We start from the raw sequence: 22,426 nt of genomic DNA on the forward strand, positions 1-22,426 counted from the left end.
GATCCGGGCAAACCAGATTGATCTTGGCGAGGGCACAAGCAAATCCCAGGCCCGGGGAAGGCCGTGTTTAACAGCGCACAGAGGAAGCCAGCAGTAGGGAAGGAGGGAGCTGAACACGTGCAAAGAAAAATTGACGAGCGACCTTCCGAAACCTTCCCGAACAGGTTTTTTTTTTTTAATTTAATGTTCTCTCACTCTCTGCCACATTCTCGCAGCCGCAAAGAGCCAAAACAGCACTTTCTAATTAGGAAGTGAGAAAGAATGCCAAACTCACACAGCAAGCATAAAGCGAAGCGGGGCTGAAGTGTTGGGTTGGGAACGGGAGGAGGAGGGAATCGTGACTTACTGCGAGGGCGGTGAGCTCATAATTTGTCATTCACCTCACCGTGTTTGCATGCTTTTGCTTCTGGAAATGTAGGCAAAGAGAAAAGTAAAACAAACCGAGAAACGCGAGCGAGCAAGCAAACCTAGAATGGTGGAGGTGCTTGGAGAAGAAATAGAAGGGAGGAAAAAAAACACAGAAACCCCGTCGCTCGAACTGCTGGAATGCTGTCTCAGCCCGGGAAGCCAGAGAATAGTGCTTGGCGTTTGAAAATAAAACGTAGCATGCAACAAGATTGCAAAGAAATTTCAACCACAAATTGCACAGGTTGAATTTTAATTTACCGTCGAGAAGAGCAAGAAAACACGTGGAATTTACTTAAATCGTGGTTTTTTTGGGAAAGTGCCGACTAACTTCGCCCGTTTTTGTCGCTGGACGGTTGCATCAAACAACTTCAACGCAGGCGACACGACGAACCTGCGGTAAGATTCCCTCCCAATGGATGGAGACATTCAAGTTTTTCTTTTTTTTTTGTGTGGTTTTTGTTGAACTCTTCATTTATCATACGTTTAACTCAAACTCCCACGTCGCTGCGGCCCACCTTTTCGGGTACCGTTGGAGGCTAATCTTGCCACGGCACCACGCGTTACGCTGCATTTATTTCTTACGCGCGTCAGACGGGCGTGTATGAACGGCGCGGTAGAACGGCTGCAAGGGCTGGGCTCGTGTAAAGTTCGCTTAGTGACAACAGTTTAATTTCGTTTTACTGCTCTTATATGCTCGACTGGTCGTGGTGATGGTGGAGGTAATAAAATGGAGGGTTATGGTTCAGCAAGCAGCAGCCCAAGAGGCCAAGGAATAGAAAACGGTGCGCCTCAGATTGGGATCGCTAAAGATGATGACACTGAAAGCGTTTCTAGCTCATGCTTGCTTTAATGAATTGATCATCTCCATTAGCTTAATAACTTCATCCACAGATAAGCGCAAAGAATGAGTAGCATCAGGCTAATAGGCGCTGCATGATATGTATTTTCATTAATATTTGATGATTGTTTGCTACGGCGTCCAGTCATCTCATTTCAAACGTATCTTTATGATAGGACTATCAGCATTAAATTTAATATTAGGGTGCTGAGAATTAAACACAGCCATACAATACGCAATCGAAAACTATGTAATGCCAGCTCCAAAGCTACAAGCATGCTGCTATTTTTTTGTTCCTTGAAGTCGTTGTGCAAGAATGTGCTCGCTTGGTTTCCCATGTATCAATAAATCAAAACATCACAGCAACATAGCTAACACGGCTTCTGTATTGACAATCCAGTTGCAATGCTCTACTCCACTAGCCAATGGGAAGTTTTCATCTGCCAGTTTCTTGCCAGCCATAATGCACCGCATCGGACGCATCCTCGTCGGGCCGTAGCCCGGGTGAACCGGCTAGAAAGAGGAAGAAGAAACAAAACTACACGCCACCCGGTCCGGTGTGCCCATCTAAATCAAAGCACCGGGACACCATTATGCAAATGCGCGAACAGTGCAGCAAAACAAAGCGGTAGAAAATAAAACAAACCAACAAAACCAAAACACCAACCAACCACGGCAAGGACACTACCGGGGCGGAGGGAAGGGGCGTAGCGTAGGGGCTTCTTCGGGATGAGGAAGATGGTCTTCCAATTAATTTAATGAACCTCTCGATCGATCTGCGGCTGCGTTTGCCGCTCCGGAGCCACCTAACGGGACACGCTAATTCCTAGGGGAATAGGGCCGGATTTTGAGACAAACGTGTAAGCCACATGAAAGTACAAATAAAAACACCCCGAGCGGCCCCGGGGGCAAATGGTGCGGGACGGTGTGGCACGAAAATGTAGGTGGCTTTGCTGAGCGTTCCTCAGTTCGTTTCGTCCGAGGCCAGTCATTTAAATAAATGGTGCGCTGCGAACACAGACACACACATAACTACATAGCTTTACGTTTTTGGTCCTTCGAGCCGGATTCGAGGCGACTGTAGCGTGTTGCGGTGCGGGTAAAAGCGAGCGCGGGCTGGAAGAAGGAAACATATGATTAATTAAATTCCATCACGTTTCGCCCCGGCAAGCCTCCGGGCTACAGAACGGTCAGAGATGCAGCGTGCTGATTTGCGATTCTAATCAATTTCCCGACCTCCTCGCGTCTCCAGCAAGCCTTCAGTGTGCCCTCCGACGGATACGTGCAATGGGTAGGGGAAAAAGGCACACGAAAGATGCAGCGGGCAGCGGGTGCAGATCTTTTCATGTTTTTCACCGTTTTCGCCGTATCTCGCCGTTGACCGATTATGATGACCTCGGGCAGATAATTCGGGAAGAAATGTTCTTTACCGCGGACCCGGCCCGATAGCTTTAACCGAAGTTCACAGCACCGCCGAGACGCAGCACGTTCGCTTATCTTCTAATAAGACCTTTGATGCTGCTGCATCGTTTCCTGGGACGTTTGAAGGCTTTGTAAAGGTTCTTGGAGCCTACTTGCTCGAGCGAGAATATGAGCCTCGGCAGCCTGAGCCATCAGAGACTGGATATGGCGCAATACGTGCTGAATGTGGCTGATGAGGATGGCTTGCTGGGTTCTCTGCGGCTACGGTGACAACGTCATCATCGGAAAGTGGCTGGTGAAAAGCTCCCCAGCAGCTTCATCACTCCAAACAGCTCTACAGCAGCAAGGCAACACACCCCATACATGAAGATATATAACCTGACGTACAATTTCCTAGCGACCCAAGAACAATAGCTCGTTAGGTTAGTGCTCTGCTCAATCATTATTGCATCATAATTAAATTGTACTATCTGCCGGCGCACGTACACACACCCGTCCAGCTCGCGAGCTGCGCGTACCACGATTCAACCGAACTACGAATACTTGACTCCGTCTCGATCTCTCGCTCTCTCTATCTTCCCGTCTTGCACCGTTCAAATGCTTCAATTCCTGCAAAAACCGTAATAATGTACTCCCGGGAGGGGATTCTACCATTACGTTTCGCAGCGTCCTTCATCTGCGGCAAAGTGGGAGCCATTCTATTTGATTACCTCCCTCGGTGCCTCTCGTGTGCTCGATAGCCGCCTCCTCCTCTGTTTGGGCGCGGAAAGGGTGACTGCCGTCACGGATAAATCGGTCAAGCTCGGACGACCTACCCCGCCCGCTGCTCGGACGAAACGGAACGAAACCGGGGCCCCGAAAAAAGCCAGGGGCCTGCAAAGAGGCAAAGCCGTTCCCATCCTCGGAACCCTGGGAGGGATCGCAGTCGATTGGGTGGCAAATCGTGACGTGATTTTCTTTCGCGTTTTTGTTTTGTTATTGTTTCCAGTGTTCCTCCGGCGCAGGAATCGGAATAAGAACTTTCATCCTTTACCTTATGGGGTCGTCAACCGATCATTTTGTGTATGGAACTTAAACTTTGTGTCGCTCCGGTCTTGCCCCCGAACTGATGGCAAAGAAACAAGCTGCCGGTGAGCTGGTGAACGTAACGTCTCAACCTGTCATCAGATGTCATAAACAGAAGCGACCGTCAACCGCAGCACACGGCTTGCAAGAGCCAGTGCTTGAAATGTTAAATGATAAAAGAGCGTTTCAATCTCAACAGTTCGGTGCGCCCACTTAGTCTATCCGTTACGCGCGCTGCTCAATAACATGACCGTCAAGAGTTCTAATCTCGTATGTGTATGCGTCAATGGGATGCTAGAAGAAATAATATTCAATTTTTATCGCTTATTCTTCTTGTATATAATGCTTCCAACAGTACATTAATTCAAAACTGAAACCGTCTGCTACGAAATTCTCCAATACTACATCAGGAAAAAGCCTATTTGGTACATCTCTGTAACTCTTTTTTTCAGCAAACTTGTTATGAACTTCACTGATAGCAAACCCACAAAACAAACAGAAACGAACGCTCTCTCCATTGTGCGTCTCTCTCCTTTCTCTCGAGTCTCTTGCCCTCTAGTGGAGATTGTTTGGTACAGCTGCGAACGATCGATATGTCAACGATCGACGTCGCCCGCCGGATGACGTGAGCGGTTCTGTTCCGTTCCCACACCACCACAACACGGCAGGCAACACACTCACCATCGATGCGTTCTCTCGCTATTTTTTCGTTTCCACCATCCACCATCCAATTTGATGGATGTAATGTACACGAGTGTATGTGTGTGTGCGTGCCTGTTGTGTGGGTATGTGACTCATGGGTACATGAGAACAGAACCACACGAACGAGACAGTATTGACATTCCATCGGAGGTCAGTCGATTCCCATACCCACCACCACGCGCTCTATCGATGCCGCACGGTCCCGAGCGTGCGCGAAGGCCGATGACCGATAAAAAGCCCCCGCATCCCCCTCTCTCTCTCCCTCTCTCTTCCCAGTTTGAGCCGCTTGCGGGTGGAGACGAACGTTACCGGTTACCGGAGACCCGCGGCGAACTGTCCGATTCGTGAGTACGATAACGTCCGTCGAAGGGTTCGTTGTTATTGCCTTCCGCTGTCCATACACACACACACACAGACAGTGCCAAACAACGGTTCTAACGGTACACGAGAGCGCGCCTCTGACCGTGTGGCCGGAGGGGTTTAACGGTGAACGAGGCGGCTGGTGCCAGGGACACACCGCCGCCTCAAGTTCACGGGAGGACCATATGTATTGATTTTGACCGCAGCGGCTCGATGGAGGTGGAAATCCCGAAAGATGCAACAAAGTTCGGACGGGGTATCTCCTCTTGCAAGCGATGAATCTCTAGTCCAGCATTCCAGCGTGTGCAGTCGCTAAGATGAGACGGGCTTGAACTTCATTTGCCTACAAATTCTTGACATATCTAGACTATGCAGATGATTCGGTTGAGGCACCCTTATCTTGCACCCAACTCCGGCGGCTCTCTTCTTCAGCTGCAGAGACCTTGTAAACCCTTTGCGACGAACTCACGGGGGAAAGCAGGACCAGCAGTACCTTTGATGAGGAGCCGTATCCACACCCAAGGTTAATGGGTTACACAGGAGCTGCGTGATCACTATTGACCTGCTTTTCACCAGGTCCCGCGCCGAAACATACCGCAACATGTGTTGCGTGTTCGTCACTTCATGTGCACTTGGTGTACGGTGCGTGCGTGGCGAACCCCCCTCGTACAACACCCCTTACGCGAGCTGTAAAATCGCAAATAATTAAGATGATAATTTAGATTAACTTATTGCCAACCACCGTGCCGTACCGCCCGGAGACCGTTCCTCGGTGACGGTTGCGCACGCCATTTGCGCACCCCACGGGCCGGCATGGTGGATTGGATGGAAATGGTTTTGCAGCGATTGGAACGGCTCGTTGTGCCTTAAATGGGTTTCGTTTAGCGATGATAAACGAACCCAAACACTGCACCTTTTTGCCCACTTTTAAGACCCCCGCGCCGCTCCTTCTTTGCAGGAGGCAGTCAGCGGGTGTTTAGTGTGTGTGTGTGTGTGTGTGTGTGTAAGTTTGCATAATTAAAGCTACACAAACCATAAACAAGTCGCAGTCATACTTCCTAGTGTACGTCGACGTGGTGCTGGCTCTGGTCAGACGTGCAGCTGAGAGCCAGTCACGCGTGTGTGTGTGTGTGTGTGTGTGTTTGTGTGGTTTCCCACGTCCCTTAACTCATCAGCTGCAACTGTCCAGCCAGAAATGGTCAGCCGCTAGCGCCCCTTCCAGTCCTTTTCGCAACAAAGCTCCGGCTTGTGAAGGGCTTGGTGTCAGCTCATTAGCGGGCGCGGGACACTTTAAGATAGGGCAGCAACGGTGTGATGGAAGTAACCTGAAGCCTGACCGAGCACGGTGTCATGCTCGGAACAAAGCGCGCACCAGATAAACCCAAACGAAACCGGTCAAAGTGCGAACAACCGAAGGCGATAATTCTAGCACTTTGGGCGCAAAAAAGCCACGCTAGACGCGCCCCATGCTGCGTGTCCTGAGCCGCGCGCTACCAAAAGGGGACCGTGGCTGCAGTGGTTTCCCATGCGCGGGCGAAACGGCGCACACCGGGCAATGCATTATGTGTGCGCCGCCCTAGCAGGAGACGAGGTCGCGAGGCAGGGCGAAAGATCGATGATGTTCGACCGCCGACCGCGGGACGGTTGTGCTGTTCGGGCTCGCAGGAAAGGTCGATCGTGTTGCGGTTCGTGAAGTGTGCTTGGTGGCACGGTTTTGCACCTTTGTCTCGGGTTTGCGTCGCTCTCTGGTGGTGTGATTTCCAAGCAAGATTAGATAAGGTAACCGGGACACCCCCACCCCGGGGACTTATTTATTTGCCCAGCGCGCGCGCGCGCTCGGTTGTCCCATGTTGTTTGCCCACCCCAAGGGTAAGCGACGGCAGGATGGGATAAAGCCCACAGCCCACAGGGTGTAGAATTTTGTGAGTTGTTCAGATTGAATGCTGCAAGCAGATAATCGTGTGCTGGAATGTGTTCTGCGATGCAGCAATGGAGCAGGGCAGTCTAGAGGGAGTCAATATCGCCTTACATAACTTGGCAATCAAAAGTCATTTCAAACTTCCTTTCGTAGAAGCTGTTCAGCCCCTTGCCCGTTTTTTTTTTTTTCAATACACAGTTAAGCAACTCTCGTTTGCGGTTAGAGCGTTGGAGGTCATCTTTGCTCAACCGCAAACGCGCGCAAGGAACACTGCAATCACTCTGGTGACCCTCTGGTACTGATTGCGATTCCGAGCTCGAAGTAGGGAAATTACCCGCATCCCGGACGCGTTGTGCCCGGCATCCTTGCCACAGCGCTAGACAGTCGTGTAAGTCGGCCGGAACCCCACGTCGCAAGGCCCATAAAGCAGAAACTAATATGCAAATCGGCGCAATACGTCCACGGCCGGCCCCGAAACCTTTCCATTTGCATTAGCCATTTATCTCCGAGCGTTACATTTAATTGACAGTTTGGCAGAGTGGAAGATCGCCGCCGTCATTAAATCCTTCCAGCCGAAGTGCAGAATGCTTGTACACACATACACACGCAGACGGGAACGAGCGGCGCCTGCATTGTATAATGCCGCTCCACTCACCGATAGCTTGCCGTCGTCTAGAAAATGGCTTCAACTGCAAGACGAAGGTGCAAACCAACAAAAAAAAAAAAGTCACACAACTCCATCTCAGGGATTACTCAGCCGCAAAACCGCAAACAGGCCTGTGACAAGGGCCTGCAGTTGCAGCAGGGCCTCCTCTCCCGTACGCCCGCTCCAGCACAATTATTCGCGCTTTCAGCAGTTAACGATTATTGATTGGGAGTTAATGTGTACTGCTGGTACGCCTGTGATGCTCCAATGCGTTCGATGAGTTGTCCAAACCCGTAAGCCAAGCGGGATCTGATGTGACAGAGTAGGTCACACCCTGTTTAAAAAGGTTTTGGGTAATGCCCTAGGTAATGCCCTAGTAACAAGGGAAATTGTTTGAGGTACTAACCCGACTTCACATGCAAAGCGGTGCTTTTCTCTTAACGGAATCTTGAGATATTGACAACAGCATGATATCTCCTGGGAGAAAGAAGTACCATTCGAAGGATGCAACGTTAGAGGACTTAGTTTTGTGAGAATTCAGATCTCTGCTAAATGTTAATATCTTCTAATGTCCATTTCTGTTCTTCTCCTTCTCTCCAGCCATATAAAGATGACGCGCAACGGCGTGACGTGCGCGGGAGCGTACAGCAGTACCAGCGGCAGAAGGAAACGACCGGACCGCACCAGCCCTAGGATTCCGCTCACACTAGCCCTGCTGGCGCTCGCGGCCTGCTGGCCGGAAGCGGCCGGACTCGACCCAAAGTTCGACCCGTCCACCCGGATGGGGCTCGTGCTGGTGCCGGCCGACGCAACCGTCGGCTCCGTCATCTACCGGTTGCGGGCCTCCGACGAAGAGTTCGAGTACCCGCTCCAGTTTGAGCTAGTCGGTAGGTACACGAATGGATACGTGGGTCACGGGGAACACAGGGTCTGCCTCCAAGTGCACTATCATCATATTGATGTTGATCGTCTACTTTACTCTCCTTCTTCTTGCCACAGGCGATGCGTCGTCGTCGACGGTACAGATCGAGACGCTGCCCTGCACCAAGTTCAACTCCATCTGCCAGGCCAATGTGATTCTGACGCGGCGGCTCGAACCGGGCCGCTACTACGACTTCCAGGTGTCAGTGAAGGATACCAAGGGCGGCATGTCGGTGCAGAGCTGCTCGATCACTGCCACCAACTTTACCACGCCGCACGACGTCATCTTTCCACACAAGGCGGGCATCATCATGGTGCCGGAGGTAGGTTGCGAATAAAGAGTTGCCCTGCGGAACGTGGGTTTTTGGGCACAAGGAATATACTGCAGGGACTGGGGAAGTCTCTCCACTCTCCATCAAACGTAAGCCAATGGGGCTGCTCTTGGCTGTTCCAATTTCGAACGCTCACGGTTAGCGACAACGACTAGAACTTGTCTTCCTTTGCTTCCACCATAAACTTAATGCATTCACTTCTAGCGGCATAACCGCAACGAAGACACGGCTAACCACAAACAGCGGACCGAAGATCATCAATTCCAACAAAACACACAAGCCTGCTAAGCCTCCCCCCGGCGGGTTTCTGTGCCGGAAGCGGAGCGCAAAACAATGCATTACCATTTATCATTTTTTGCTGGCCAGCTTCTTGACGTTGCCAACGTTCCTTCTACTCCCCTTGAGATCCCAGCCGTGTGCGATGATAGGGTTCCGCAGTTCCTAGTATGGAGTGACCATAGACTGAGCTCTGTGCATTTGTGTATCACATTCATTGTTCACGTACTGTGTGGCGCTGAAAAATTATCCCTGCAAAATGGTGCAACATTCGCAAGACGCAGGAATCTAATTAACCTATATTTGCTCGATGCGATGGATTGGAGGGGAGCAACGGGTCGTCTACGGAAGGTTCTTGCAAGTTCAAAGATGCCTATATTGCATTTGCTGAGCTAGCTAGCTATCTGAGCTAGTCTGTTTGGGCTATTGGGCACGTTTTGAAGCAGATGCCGCTGGGAGAAACTATCCCAATTCTTCCCCCCGGATTCGTAGTACACACTTTTAAAGAGCTTCTCGAACATCTCCAACCATTGTATCGTTACAGGATGCTAAAAAAGGAACCGAGCTGGACTACGTTCTGGCGAACAAAAATCCATTGTTTCAGAAGCCTGTGTATCTAGAGCTATGGGTAAGTAAACAACGCCGCTTCAACTCCTAGCACGTCTTTACACAACCCCGCATTCTTTCTCCGTCTCCGTATCACCAGGGATCACCACTGTTCGGTATTCGCCAGAAGTTCGTATCGCCCGAGACGGCCGAAGGCACCATCTTTCTGCTCGGTCAGCTAGACTTTGAAAAGCAGGCAATGTACCATCTGACGGTACTGGCAAACGTAAGTAGCGCAGTATCACGTTGTTGTTGACAACGCTCTTACGCCTCACCATCTCTCTCACGCTTCTCACAGGACGCGTACGCAGAGCCGGGGCAGGACACGCGCAACATTGCCGGGCTGGAGGTGGTCATCATCGTAGAGGATGTGCAGGACGTGCCGCCCGTGTTTACGGTGGCCCCACCGGTAACACGTCTTCCGGCCGGGCTCATACCCGGCGATAAGGTAAGAATTGACATACCTTACCGTACCGTATGTCACTAAGGTAACGACCGATTGTTTGCCCCGCTCTAACAGGTACTCCAGGTGCATGCCGAGGACGGTGACAAAGGGGTGCCACGCGAGATCCGGTACGGGCTAGTGTCGGAGGGCAACCCGTTTACGTCCTTTTTCGACATCAACGAAACGAGTGGTAAGATATGACGCGGATGAACGCGTGCAATTTGCTAGTCTGTGTCTTACGCTTCTATTGCTCTCCAGGTGAGATATCGCTGCTCCGACCGCTAGACGACATATTGGCACTGACGCACGCCGGCGATCCCGTCCTGCTGACGGTGATCGCGGAGGAGGTGAAGGTGAGCCGCGATGAGCCGCCCGCCATGGCGACGACTGTGCAGCTTGCCTTCTTCCTGCCGGAGCGCAGCAACTCGCCGCCCTACTTCGAGAACGACCAGTAAGTGCTCCCGAGAGACTCCTCCCCCCCCCCCTTGAAGAGCGTTATTTCACTCTCCCTTCGCTCTGTTTCAGCTACGTCGCCCGGCTAGACGAGAACGCAGCCCCCGGCACGGTGCTGACCTTCACCGACCCGTACACACCGCGCGTGATGGACGATGATGCCGGCAAGAACGGCGTGTTCTCGCTGACCCTGCTCGGCAACAACGGTACGTTCGAGATCTCGCCGAACGTGGCCGAGGGCCACGCGAACTTTGTCGTGCGCGTGCGGGACAGCGCCCGGCTCGACTACGAGGCGGCCACCTACGTCCACTTTCAGATCCTCGCGCAGGAGCTCGGGCCCGCCACCAACCTGTCGATGCTGGTGAACGTCACCGTGTACCTGGCGGACGTCAACGACAACCCGCCCGTGTTCGAGCAGGCCGACTACATCGTCGACCTGCCCGAGAACATGACGGCGGGGACGCGCGTCGTCCAGGTGCACGCCACCGACGTCGACACGGCGCGGCTCGGGGGCCGCGTGCGCTACACGCAGATCCTCGGCCCGCACAACACCTCGCTCAACCTGGACCCGGCGTCCGGCGTGGTGACGGTGGCGCTCAACAACCACGGCTTCGACCGGGAGGCGATGCCCGAGTACCACCTGTATGTGGAGGCGCGGGACGACGACGGCATCGGCAACCGGGCGCAGGTGCCGCTCGTGATCCGGCTGATCGACGTGAACGACGAGACGCCCGCGTTCGAGAAGCCGCTGTACGAGTTCATCCTCGCGGCCGACCTGCGCAACTTCACCGTGCCCGCGTTCATCCGGGCGACGGACGGGGACGCGGAGGCACCGAACAACGAGGTGCGGTACGAGCTGATCTACGGCAACTACGAGAACAAGTTCTTCCTGCACCCGATCACGGGCGAGCTGAAGCTGAACGGGCCGCTCGTGCCGCGAACGGGTGGCGGAGGCGGCGGTGGCCAATCGGTCGGTGGGCTGCGCCGGCGCCGGCAGACAGGGGGCAGCGGGGCGGCCGGTGGTCCGCCTGCCACCGGGCAGAAGGAGTCGGACGTGTTCGTGCTGACGGCGCGTGCCTTCGATCTGGGCGTGCCGGTGCGCTACTCGACTGCCACGATTCGCGTGTATCCGCCGGAAAGCCGGACGCGCACGGTCACGTTCATTGTGCCCGGGTCGGACCCGGACCGCAAGAAGGTGCAGGACACGCTGGCTGACATTACGGGCGGGCGGGTCATCATTCAGGAGGTGCGCCCGTACCGTACCGGCGACGGGGGCATTCCGACCGACCTGATCGGCGGCAGTGGTAGTGGTGGCGGCGCCGAACGGTCCGTTGTGATCGCGACGATACTGTACGACGCGGACTCGGTGGTGGACATCGCGAAGATCCAGCAGCGCCTCTCGATCAACGGCACGGTTACCAACATCATCAGCCAGGAGGAGCGCAGTGCTGTAAGTGTCCGGGCAGGGGGTGGCGATGTCACGACCAGACCAGACTCATCCTTTTACTCTTATTCCACCAGATTCTCTACAAGGCCGAAAACCGTGTCCTGTTCTGGCTGCTCATCTTTCTCGCGATCCTGCTAGCGCTCGGCATCCTCACGCTGCTGCTCTGCTGCATCTGTCCCCGGTGTCCGCTGAACGCTACCAACCGGTAAGTCTGCGGTCCGCACCGTCCCACCTCTTTGTTTGCCCAAAAAGCTCCACCCCTTCCTCCCCACACCCCCTCGTGACTTGGTCTGCAGTAACCTTCACCACCCTACCCAGTCTATCGCATACTGTCGCCACACTTCGGGTTCGTGGCTACACACGCCTTGTGGAAGAGCTAGGATCCTCTGCAGCTCTGTACTCTCTGTAGCTCTTTCCGATATACACATACACATCACTTCCACAATACATCGGGAATGCCTTCACACATACACTGCTAGTTCGGGGGGTTCCCTCTTTGCATGACAGAGCGTGCGGGTGTTTTTTTCTTGTACTTTGCTTTTGTTTTGTGTGTTTGTTTGCTTTAGGTTTTGTTTTATTTTGTTGTGTTGCTGTGTATGTTGTTTCGGCGGGTTTACTGGGTTACTGGATTGGTGGGTTTAGTTTGTTTTACGTTTCTGATTTTGTGGTTAGTTGTTTTGATTTGTTTATAGGTTTACTATTTTCCTTTGTAAGATGATTCATTATATTTGCTCTAAGTTGGCTGTAAGCTCCTTTCGAGTCATTTGTTTTTTTTTTCTATATTTTTTTGTTCTCTGATATTTGTTTCCATAACTTTATGTGTCAGTACATTTGACATACAGTAATAATAAAAAAAACAAATTGTTTCACTTTAACACTTATCTATTGAGATGAAATAGACGATATTTATGTGCTACATTTCCAACACTACCAATACTACCACATATGTAACTACTACTACTAATACTACTACTCTTAGTGTTACTGCTATCCATACCTCACTTATGATACAATTGACCTCACCGTATCACGTTAACTGCCAGGGCGCTACTACTAACCTACTACTTCGTTGATTCGATCGCAAACATGACATCAGGCTCACCGAAACCGAACAGGGTTAACAAAATACACCCTGTCCCATCATCCTATTCTTTTACCGAGCGGCTGTTTCCCTTCCAACATTCTTTCCCCCCTTACCAATGATTTGCCCCTCCATAGCAGTTTTAGTCCACTCTACCGTCAACAATAGCGCCATCTTTCGCCATACAAAAGAAGTACAGAGTACAAACAAAGCCCAAACAACAACTTCCCTTTTTTATTAGAGCATCTCGGGCGGACATTGCGCTCATCTCAACCTTCCAGCAGCATCATCACTGACTAAAACAATAATATGTTATATTTTTCGCATTCTCTCTTTCTCTCTCTCTCTTTCTCTCTCTCTCTCTTTCTCTCTTTTTCTCTATGTCTCTGTATCACTCTATTTTTCTATCACCGTCCTGAACCGAATGTACCCATCGCGATGTTATCGCTCTCTCCTCTATCTCCATCTCCATCTCGCAATCTCACCACACTGTGTCTCTCTTACTCTCACTCTGTCTCGCTACCTGTCACCTATCTCATTATCCAAACACCGTCTCTTGGTTTGTTTTTCTCAGCAAACGCATACTGCGCGTGAATAATATCGAAGATGATCTTGCTCATAGAAAGCAGGGACTTGGAAAGCAATCCAAATCTGTGCAGGTAGATTTCCTTGTTACCTTCAACCCCCCTCGTAGCATTGCAGAGCGCACAGTCGTACACTGATCATTGCTCCTATCCTGCATTTCCTCCCCCACCACTCCCCATTGAAACACACCAGAAACCCTCACTATTTCCGTACCCGTGGCATCACTCTTAGCGTTCTCTTCCCTACCCCAGCCCAGTTCGCACAGCACAGCGCACATCGAACAGCACACATACTGGCACACGAACGGGTACTATTACTGTTTCGGTTGGGAAAACGTTTGGAAGTTTTACGCTTTTTTATGCACACCACCAACAAGGGAACCATTTTCGCACGTTAGCACTTACCGTAACACTGAACCGACTCGACACGCAACTGTCAGCTTGGCTCGATCCTGCGGGCTCGTTTACACCTTTCCTTACCACCTGTTTGCACGAGTTTGTACATTTTTTGTTTGTCATTGCACACTGTTTTGTATAATTTTGTGTTGTTTTCATGCACACATGTTTGAATGATTTGTTTGCTAAAGTTTGCTTCACACTAAAAAGTGCTTACATAATGTTACACAATTCATAGTTTTCTTTTTGTATGTATTACCGTTTCCGAAAACTCACGCCAACAAAGCACTGGCAATAAATCGTGCAGATGACCGATTCACAGTACTAACGACGCCGTGCAATAGTAAATGACAGCTGTCAGCTCACCGGTCCAAAAGCGACATCTACATGAATTTGCGCCAATGTGCATGCTTGTGCGTTAGCTGGTGTTTTTGTTTTGTTTGTTGTTTTGGTTTAATTTCGTTCTTGCATCCCTAGATCCAGTCCCGCCCACCGTACCTACTAAACACTGTTGTTTTTTATTCCTTGTTACCCTACCAATTTCCTTCTCGGTACCGTTTTAAACCTACACCTTCAAAATTAGCTTTACTGATGTGCCCGTTCTCACCGTTTTGTTTTTACTTTTATTTTTTCCCTCCCTCCCTTTTTTTCTTCTTCTCGATCCTTTTTTCTTTCGAAACTTTCGATTTCTTTTCTTCACTTCCCCTTTTCATCCATTTTCATTCACACACGATGTCATCGATCCAAACACTTGCTTTTCCTCCCGCCATTCTCCCTGCTCACAACTCTTGGCCAAACCGACCAAAAACAATGACCGGGCCGCAAACGTTTGCAAAATAATTATTTGTGTGTTTCGTTTCGTTCCTCCTTTTTTTTCCCCTCGTTTTCGATTTTTTTTTTTCGATTCGATTCCTAAACATTTCCTAAACAATTCCTGTCTGTTTGCACATCACACCGAAACCCAATCCTTTCAATATGTTCCGTCTTATTCTCTCATTGTGCACTTGTAAATGGTACTGTTTACATGCAAAATTATGCAAAATCATCTCACAAACCTCTGAAACGGATATGAATAAAATAATTAATTTTCAAAATTTAATAAAAAAAAATACACACACACACACACTCTTAAACTCTTAAAAAACACACACACGCATTTATGCTGACTTTCCACGCCCGCCCAAAAACAAAAAAAAAACAACCAAACAAACACAAATGGCCTTTCATTCAATGTCGTCACCATCTGCCTCACATCCTGTCTCCAAACCAAAACCAACAAAAAAAAAAAAAAAAACCCCACCAACAACCATCACCCACACCATCGCAGGTCGCCGAGTGGATGGGACGGCGAGAAGCCTGGTCAGCAGCGAATCGATCGACCGATTCCCGTACCAAGCCGACGCATTGGGAGTACCGAGGGCGGCGCGACATTGGCAAAGGCACACTAGCGGCGGCCGGGGACGACGGGGGGGACGACCGGGACGGTGAGCCGGACCAGCGCGGGGACGAGAGCGGCACCGACGGCAATGAGCGGAAGCGGGCGAACGATGGCGGGAAGCTAGAGAAGCATACGGTTAAAATTAGGTCAGTAACCAGGGAAGGGCCGAAATTGGATTTGTTTTTGTGTTTGTTTTGTTTCGGGGTTCTTCCCCCCTCCCCCCTCCAAACCGTTTTTTCTGCTTTACTTTTTCCTGCGCGAAAAGGGGTGGAAAACAGTGGAGCATCAATGTCCCTTTTTCCTTTCGAAAATCCCACTCATCCACATCCAGAGAGCAGAGATGCGCGCGAAAGAGAGCGTTAGTGAGAGCAAGCGACGAACCTGCCAACCGTTGTGTTTTAGAGCGAGTTTAGTTTTGTTTTTATATACCGAACGTGTTGTTTCTAGTAGGCTTCAAGGAGTAGGCTAAACTGTTTGTGAAGATTTGCAAGGTCTTGGAGTCACTCGTTAGGTTTTAGTGTGTAAATTGCGTTGGCTTACTACTCAGCATGCTTTGACAGAACAACTGTAAAGAAACTACTGTCAAGCCCGTCTGACTTCTCCTTCCCTTGCGTACTTCATTTCTAAACCCTCAACCTCCCCTTCCCTTCCCACCCTCCCTCTGCCTGTCCAGTAATTCAAGATTTGGAACATCCCACCCAAGATTTGGATGAAGCGTTTGTGTTAGCTTAGCTGGTGCCCGTACATAGTAGTGGTTTCGTAGTACTGTAGTAGAGGCTGATGGATGTAGTACGTAGTAGCAAACAACACACCCTTCTCGGCAGTCCGGATTGGCAAGCGCGCCGCTCTCGCGAGAGCAAAGGCAGAAGGAGATGTGCGCCAACGTTCCCCCCAAAAAACGCCCCGGCACTAATCAGGCTCCATTTCGTTCGTTGCAGGAGCGACATGAAGAGCAAATCAACCAAGGACGACACGCACATGCACCGGTCGCGCACGAACCTGCTGAACGCGGACCGGGACATGTACGTGGAGGACGTGGACGAGCACGATCCGGAGTACCAGTCGCTGAAGCGCATCCACCACCACCACCATCACCATCATGCCGGTGGCGGTGGTGGAGGCGGTGGCGGCGGCGGCGGCAAACCGACCACGGACGATGCGCTGCCGATCGATGACGACTCGATGCGCCGGCACGAGATGGATCGGGGCAGCGATCTGAACTACGAGCGGCGCGGCAGCTTCAAACGGCAGGGACACGCGGTAAGTCCTGGGAGGGGGGGGGGAGCGGGGCATTGGCCTGCCTTGTACAGCATATCTGAAAGTTCGTTGTCTCACTTTGTCTCCCGGCACTAGGCGGCTCCACAGCTGGTCGCGGACGACATTGAGCCGCGCGATCAGTACTTCATCAAGGACGGCAACGCGGAGATACTGCGGCTGATAACACGCGGCCGCAACGAGGAGGAGAACATCTACGTCAACATACCCCAGCAGCAGCAGGCGCAGCAGCAGCAGCAGCAGCGCGCTGGCGTGGCCGCCCAGCCCAACCAGCCCCAGTACATCATGGTGGACAACGGCGGCAAGGAGATCCTGATGCGCCGGTACATCGAGGAGCAGGCGAACGGGAAGCAGATCATCCGCGAGCACTACCAGCTGCTGCCGGGCACGACCTTCATCCAGACCATCCCGAACGAGGTGCCGGTGCGGCGGGGCGAACACGTGACCGAGGTGAAGATCGGTGCGGTCGCGGGCCGCAGCAAGGACCCGGCGGCGGACGGGGACGGCGACCCGGGCCGGCTGAAGCCGGCCGTCTCGACCCACTCGCTGATGCACCAGGAGCTGGAGCACTCGCTCAAGCAGCAGAACGCGCTGCTGCGCCAGATACTGCTCGAGAAGGAGAAGCTCGAGGAGCGGTACAACCAGTACGAGCAGGCGCTCGAGACCCAGAGCCTGCCGTGCCAGTCGATGGCGGTGGTGGTGGCCGCCACCCAGACCGACTGCGACACCGGCACGCAGACGGAGCCGATGCGCGGCGGCGGCGGCGGCGGCGGCGGCGCTGGGGGCTTCGGGGCCTCGGGCGGGTTCGGCCGGCGGCGCACCAAGAGCGAGAACGACGACTCGCTGTCGGAGGACGAGTACGAGTACGTGCGGTACAGCCCGCCGGACAGCCCGGACGGCGTGTACCTGATCAAGCGCCGGCGGCACCGCAAAAAGACGCTCAAGCACCGCACCGGCGGCAAGGGCGGGCTGGGCGGTGGCAGCGGCGAGTACAGCGGGGGCGAGTCGACCGGCGAGCGCAAGTCGAACCGGCGCATTATCGTGGTCGAGTCGGTGAAGCGCAAAATCCGCACCCCGATCCAGGAGGAGGAGGACGAGCTGCACCACGGGCGTGAGCTGCGCCGCGAGGGGGCGGCCGGCGGTGGGCACCGGCGGGGTGGGCAGGAGACGCGCACCAGCATACTGCGCCGCAAGCGCAACGAGGAGCTGTCGCGAAACGGCAAGGAGACCGGGAAGGAGCAGCGGCTCAAGCGGGACGTGCTGATGGAAATCTCCGACTCGCTGCACGGGCCGGAGCAGCGGGGCCGCCGGGGCAACGGTAATGGGGGGAATGGTGCGCCCGGGGCGGACGGGCGCCGCAAGAAGGTGTACCGCAAGAACGTCAAGTACTACGAGGACTCGGACGGCTCGGAGAAGGAGGTGGTGGTGCAGAAGAACTACTTCTCCGCGGACAGCCTGGACGAGATGGCGTCCGACGTGGAGGACTACCGGTACTCGGTGACGAAGACGTCCAAGTCGGTGACGGTGTCGCCGAAGGCGTCGGTCGAGCAGCGGGTTTCGCGGCGCGACGACAAGACCGAAACGACCACAACCCGCATCCGGCTGACGACGTCCGAGTCGCCGAGCCGGCGGCAGGCGGCCGGGACGGGAGGTTCGGGGGCGATGGCGGGCTCGCAGGGCCCGAAGGGTCCCGCCCCCAAGCCACCCCGCCTGAGCAAATCGGTGTCGAAGGAGGAGGACCTCAACGAACCGGGAGGCGGCGGCGGCGAGGGACAGCAGCACGGGGTCAACCCGAAGTACATGGACTGGTACTACAACCTCAGCAAGGAGGGCGACTCGCTCGAGAAGCGGGACGGGCGCAAGCGGGACCGGGAGCCGGCCGGCGGGACGACGCTGCTCACCACCACGACCACCAGCTCGACCACCACCATCACGACCGGCGGCAGCCGCCGGAAGGGCGAGGGGGAGGCAGCCGCGGCCGCGCCGGCCCCACCGGCCAAGGGCAAGCCGGAGCCGGCGCCCCGCACCAGCCCACCGAAGGAGGCCCGCCTGCTCAAGGAAGACATACAGCACGCGCGCAAGGTCACCCAATCCCAGCAGCAGCAGCAGCAGCAGCAGGAGGCGGGCGGCAGCCACCCGCTGCTCCAGCACTCCGAGCACCGGTTCGAGGCGGAGTACGGGACGGGGCCGCCGGTCGTGCCGGCCCCGCCGGACAAGCTGCCCCACTACCTCTACCCCGAGACGCCACCGATCGTGAGCCGCGACAACAAGGTGCAGATCAAGATCGTCGACCAGTCGGCGGCGGCGGCGGCGGCGGCGACGGCGGCCCCCGGGGCGAAGTCGAACGGTGCCGGCGGCGGCACCAGCACCAAGAACGCGAAAACACTCAACGTGTCCACGCTGGAGGACGATCACGATTCGGGCATCGCGATGAACTCGCTGCTCCACACCAAGGGCAAGCGGAACAAGATCGCGGACAAGAAGAGCATCTTCACCATCGCGTACGACGACGTGCGCATCCGGCAGATCCGGTCCGAGAGCGACACGCCCCCGTTCTCCTAACGGCGGGCGGGCAGGCTCCGGCAGCAGCGCCCGAAACCGTCCAGCGACTAGGCGCGCTGCAGTACAAAACACAAAGCGGGCGCGGCAGCAGCGGATTAAAATGTCCCTGTCACTACAGCGTATGGTGTTCTAACAGTCCTCAGAGCCGCCTTAGTCTGCGTACCGTTAAAGCCGCCATTTGCACAGACGGCACACCAGTTTCCAACTGCCATATTCTAGCGGTGTGTTCCGGGCGGCAATACGCACCATAATCGAGCAGCGGTAGTAGTATTTGTAGTGGTAGTAGTAGTAGCAGTAGTCGTCGTCGTAGCAGCAGTAGTGGTAGCAATCGTTCGTTTGAATATCGCACTGATGCTCATCGGCCGGATCGTTGTGATGGCGCGCGCCGCAATTTGTTAGGTTAGGTTTTTTTAGTGATTCCCCCCCCCCCCACACACACACACACACATGCTCATCCACACATACAACCGTGCAGCGCTCTTCCGGGTCGTCCCGGAACGTCGCCCGTCATTCGTGCGATTAGAAAGGTTAAGGTTTGTTAGGTTTACGCACTCCATTGGAGTCTTTTAGGTAGCACCTTGGTAGTAGTGCCTTTGTGTATAGTAGCTCAGTCAACCTTCCAGATTACGTTAAACGGACGGGAAGTGGTGGCAGCCGCAGCACGTGTGTTTCATGTGATCCCCTACTTCGCCGTACCGTGTAGCCTTAGTTAATTCGTGCTTTGATGCGTTCCTTATATGCGTATATTGTAAAAAGAGAGAGAGAGAGAGAGAGATAGAGAAGGGAGAGAGATAGAGAGAGAGAGAGAGAGAAAGTAAGAAGAGTTTAAAGCTGTACATTTTTTTTGGTTAGTGTATTAGTAGTTTCGCCTTTCGCCCTATTCTTACTAGTTCCTCGCCAACTTTCGCCTACTGTCACCACGTAAAAGTGTGTTGAACGACTTATGCCGGACTCATGAACAGAACAGGCTTTCCGTCCGCCTGTTTCAGTCGCTGATACGCAACCCATTTTTCTGTTCCGTTCCACAGCGAAATGTAAATAGCAAGAATGCACGAAACGACGGCGATTGGCGTGTGCATGCGAGAGTGCGCGTGTGTGTGTCTGTGCGGATGAGTGAGTATTGGGAGTAGCTGGAGCAGATCAACGCCATCATGTAGACACTGTCGATAGAAGAGGAAGGAGATAACTAAATGGATAATAGCGATATGTTAGGGATTACGGTTTTTGATCATGTTTAGTGAACTGGTTCCAATGTCCGATGGAGGTTGCCACCGTGTAGCTGGAAGAAGGCGTTTAACGTGACCATCACGAATGTGGTACTTCGTACTGCATCGAAGTGGGCTCAGCGTGCAAGACTGCATGAGAAGGATTACAGCAAAACAGCCACTGACACGGCATTTTCAAAAATGGGGTTCTTCCAGCTCGGCAGGTGAATGGCAAAGTAGTAGTGCTGTCATTAATAGGCCCTAGGCACGGAAACGGTTTAGCGATCATCTTGTTAGCAAGGAACTGTAGACACTTAGCAATTAGATAACTACTACTTCCTCCACACAATGTAGAGATAAACGCAAGCAGAATTTGATAGCGAGAAAGAAATAGAGAGTGAGAGATAGAGAGAGAGAGAGAGAAAGAGAGAGGAGAGAGAAAAATACGATGCCTTACGTAGGTACGCAGAAAGGAAAGGTACAAGAATAGGTGAGCTAGTTTTATGCGATGATTCTGTAAGGCGGACAGATTTCTAGCAGGGGATTGAATGCGACAAATATCAAATAAAGAAAAATGTCTATTTTTTACACAAACTACACGAATACTGTCTGTTCTTTCGAAGTTGTCATTGGGACCGTTCTTGGTTTCTAAAAGTCCGGCTCTTTGAAATTGTTGCGGGATCATTTGCTGCCAAATCATTACTGTCTATCATTTGCTGGATCATTTGCTACAAATCATTAGTACTGTCTATCTGTTAACCATTTTGATATTTGGTTTGAGATATTCTCTTACTATCTTTTGTGTTGTAACGGGGTTTGTGATATTTAATGTTGGTGTTACTATCTACATTAACTGCACACGTATTAAAACTTTATAAATTAACATAAATGTATTATTAAAAATCTGACTGCTTGCACCGAGGACGTTCTTGTAAGTGCCGCGTTACAACCAACGTGTTCGGCACCATCGCTCCCGTTCATTGGCCTGGCGAGCGATCATTGCCCTATCCTGCCGAACCGCTCTCACTAACACATCAACACGCTGGCAGGACTGTCAGCGGTGAGTGACTGCAATAACGGCGATCGCAAGTTCGGCAGGTCGGGTCACAACATCTCCCCCTTTTTAGTATAGCCGATATCCGTCGAGCCTACGCGGAGGTCTTCTAAGCCTAGAAGATCGGCGTGGCGGTTGTATCGGCTGTCTGATGCTGGTCTCGGATGCAGATGGTAGAGGCTGTACAATCTGCTGCGTTGGGGACCTATCGGAAGAAAAACGGTGTGATGTGCTGGACGGATCGTTGTTCCGTTCCACGGGTATCGGTGCCTTTGGTGTCGGTGCCCACGGTGTTGGTGCCACTTCCGCAAGAATATCAAGCGGCAGCTGATGCTTAGTTGAGTCGCCGGCAAGATGTCCTCGGCCACTCGATGTACGTGCGCGCATTTGATTGGCATGTCGACGATGAGGGCGATGTCCATCGGTGATAATCTCGTACATTACGCTTCCGATCCGTTTCGATACCATTCCGGGAATCCACTGCCAAGCATTGCGCGAATAATGTTTCATATAGACAGCATCTCCAGGTTGAAACTGTCTAGCTGCTGGCGGTTGCTGATCATCTCGTTGGTCGACTTCGGAATGTGTTGTTGTAGTTGGGCGTATCAGATCTAAGGGAATTCTAATGTTTCGATTAAATAAAACTTGAGCTGGCGTGCGTTGGTTAAGTGCAGGGTGCGGAGTTGAGCGATATGTTTGCAGGAAGGTGTCGAGTGCCGTTTCAGTGGATATATCATCTGATTGGATTTTCTTCAGGGCTCGTTTCATAGTATCCACAAAGCGCTCTGCTTGCCCATTAGACTGTGGGTGAAACGGCGGTGTTTTAATATGCTCAATGCCACTTTGCTTGCAGTAATCTTTAAACGCGTCGCTTGTAAATTGGGCTCCGTTATCGCTGACTAGTTTTTCAGGCATGCCAAAACGTGCAAAGATGCTTCGCAGCATCGAAATGGTAGCTGTAGTGGTTGTGGTGATTGTTTTCATCACTTCAG

At 52.6% G+C, this 22,426-nt stretch overlaps 1 protein-coding gene across 6 annotated transcripts in view; it reads left to right on the top strand.

The window, feature by feature from the left end:
* LOC120905807 (cadherin-86C) overlaps window positions 1–20,983 on the top strand; it is a 114,572-nt gene extending 93,589 nt beyond the window's left edge. For 4 of the 6 annotated variants that reach the window (XM_040316972.1, XM_040316973.1, XM_040316975.1 and 1 more), the window contains 13 exons: window positions 7,960–8,246; window positions 8,359–8,603; window positions 9,433–9,516; window positions 9,595–9,720; window positions 9,793–9,942; window positions 10,015–10,129; window positions 10,198–10,390; window positions 10,465–11,842; window positions 11,914–12,044; window positions 13,495–13,579; window positions 15,228–15,484; window positions 16,277–16,598; window positions 16,692–20,983. In XM_040316972.1, the coding sequence (XP_040172906.1) occupies window positions 7,960–8,246; window positions 8,359–8,603; window positions 9,433–9,516; window positions 9,595–9,720; window positions 9,793–9,942; window positions 10,015–10,129; window positions 10,198–10,390; window positions 10,465–11,842; window positions 11,914–12,044; window positions 13,495–13,579; window positions 15,228–15,484; window positions 16,277–16,598; window positions 16,692–19,175 (5,857 nt within the window). In that variant the 3' untranslated portion in view covers window positions 19,176–20,983. Of the gene's footprint in view, window positions 1–7,959; window positions 8,247–8,358; window positions 8,604–9,432; window positions 9,517–9,594; window positions 9,721–9,792; window positions 9,943–10,014; window positions 10,130–10,197; window positions 10,391–10,464; window positions 11,843–11,913; window positions 12,045–13,494; window positions 13,580–15,227; window positions 15,485–16,276; window positions 16,599–16,691 lie in introns of those variants that run through there. The other 2 variants (XM_040316976.1, XM_040316977.1) reach the window with 2 other exon arrangements.
* Window positions 20,984–22,426: the final 1,443 nt, after the last annotated feature.

The sequence above is a fragment of the Anopheles arabiensis genome, chromosome X (genome assembly GCF_016920715.1).
Source record: "Anopheles arabiensis isolate DONGOLA chromosome X, AaraD3, whole genome shotgun sequence".
NCBI lineage: Eukaryota > Metazoa > Arthropoda > Insecta > Diptera > Culicidae > Anopheles > Anopheles arabiensis.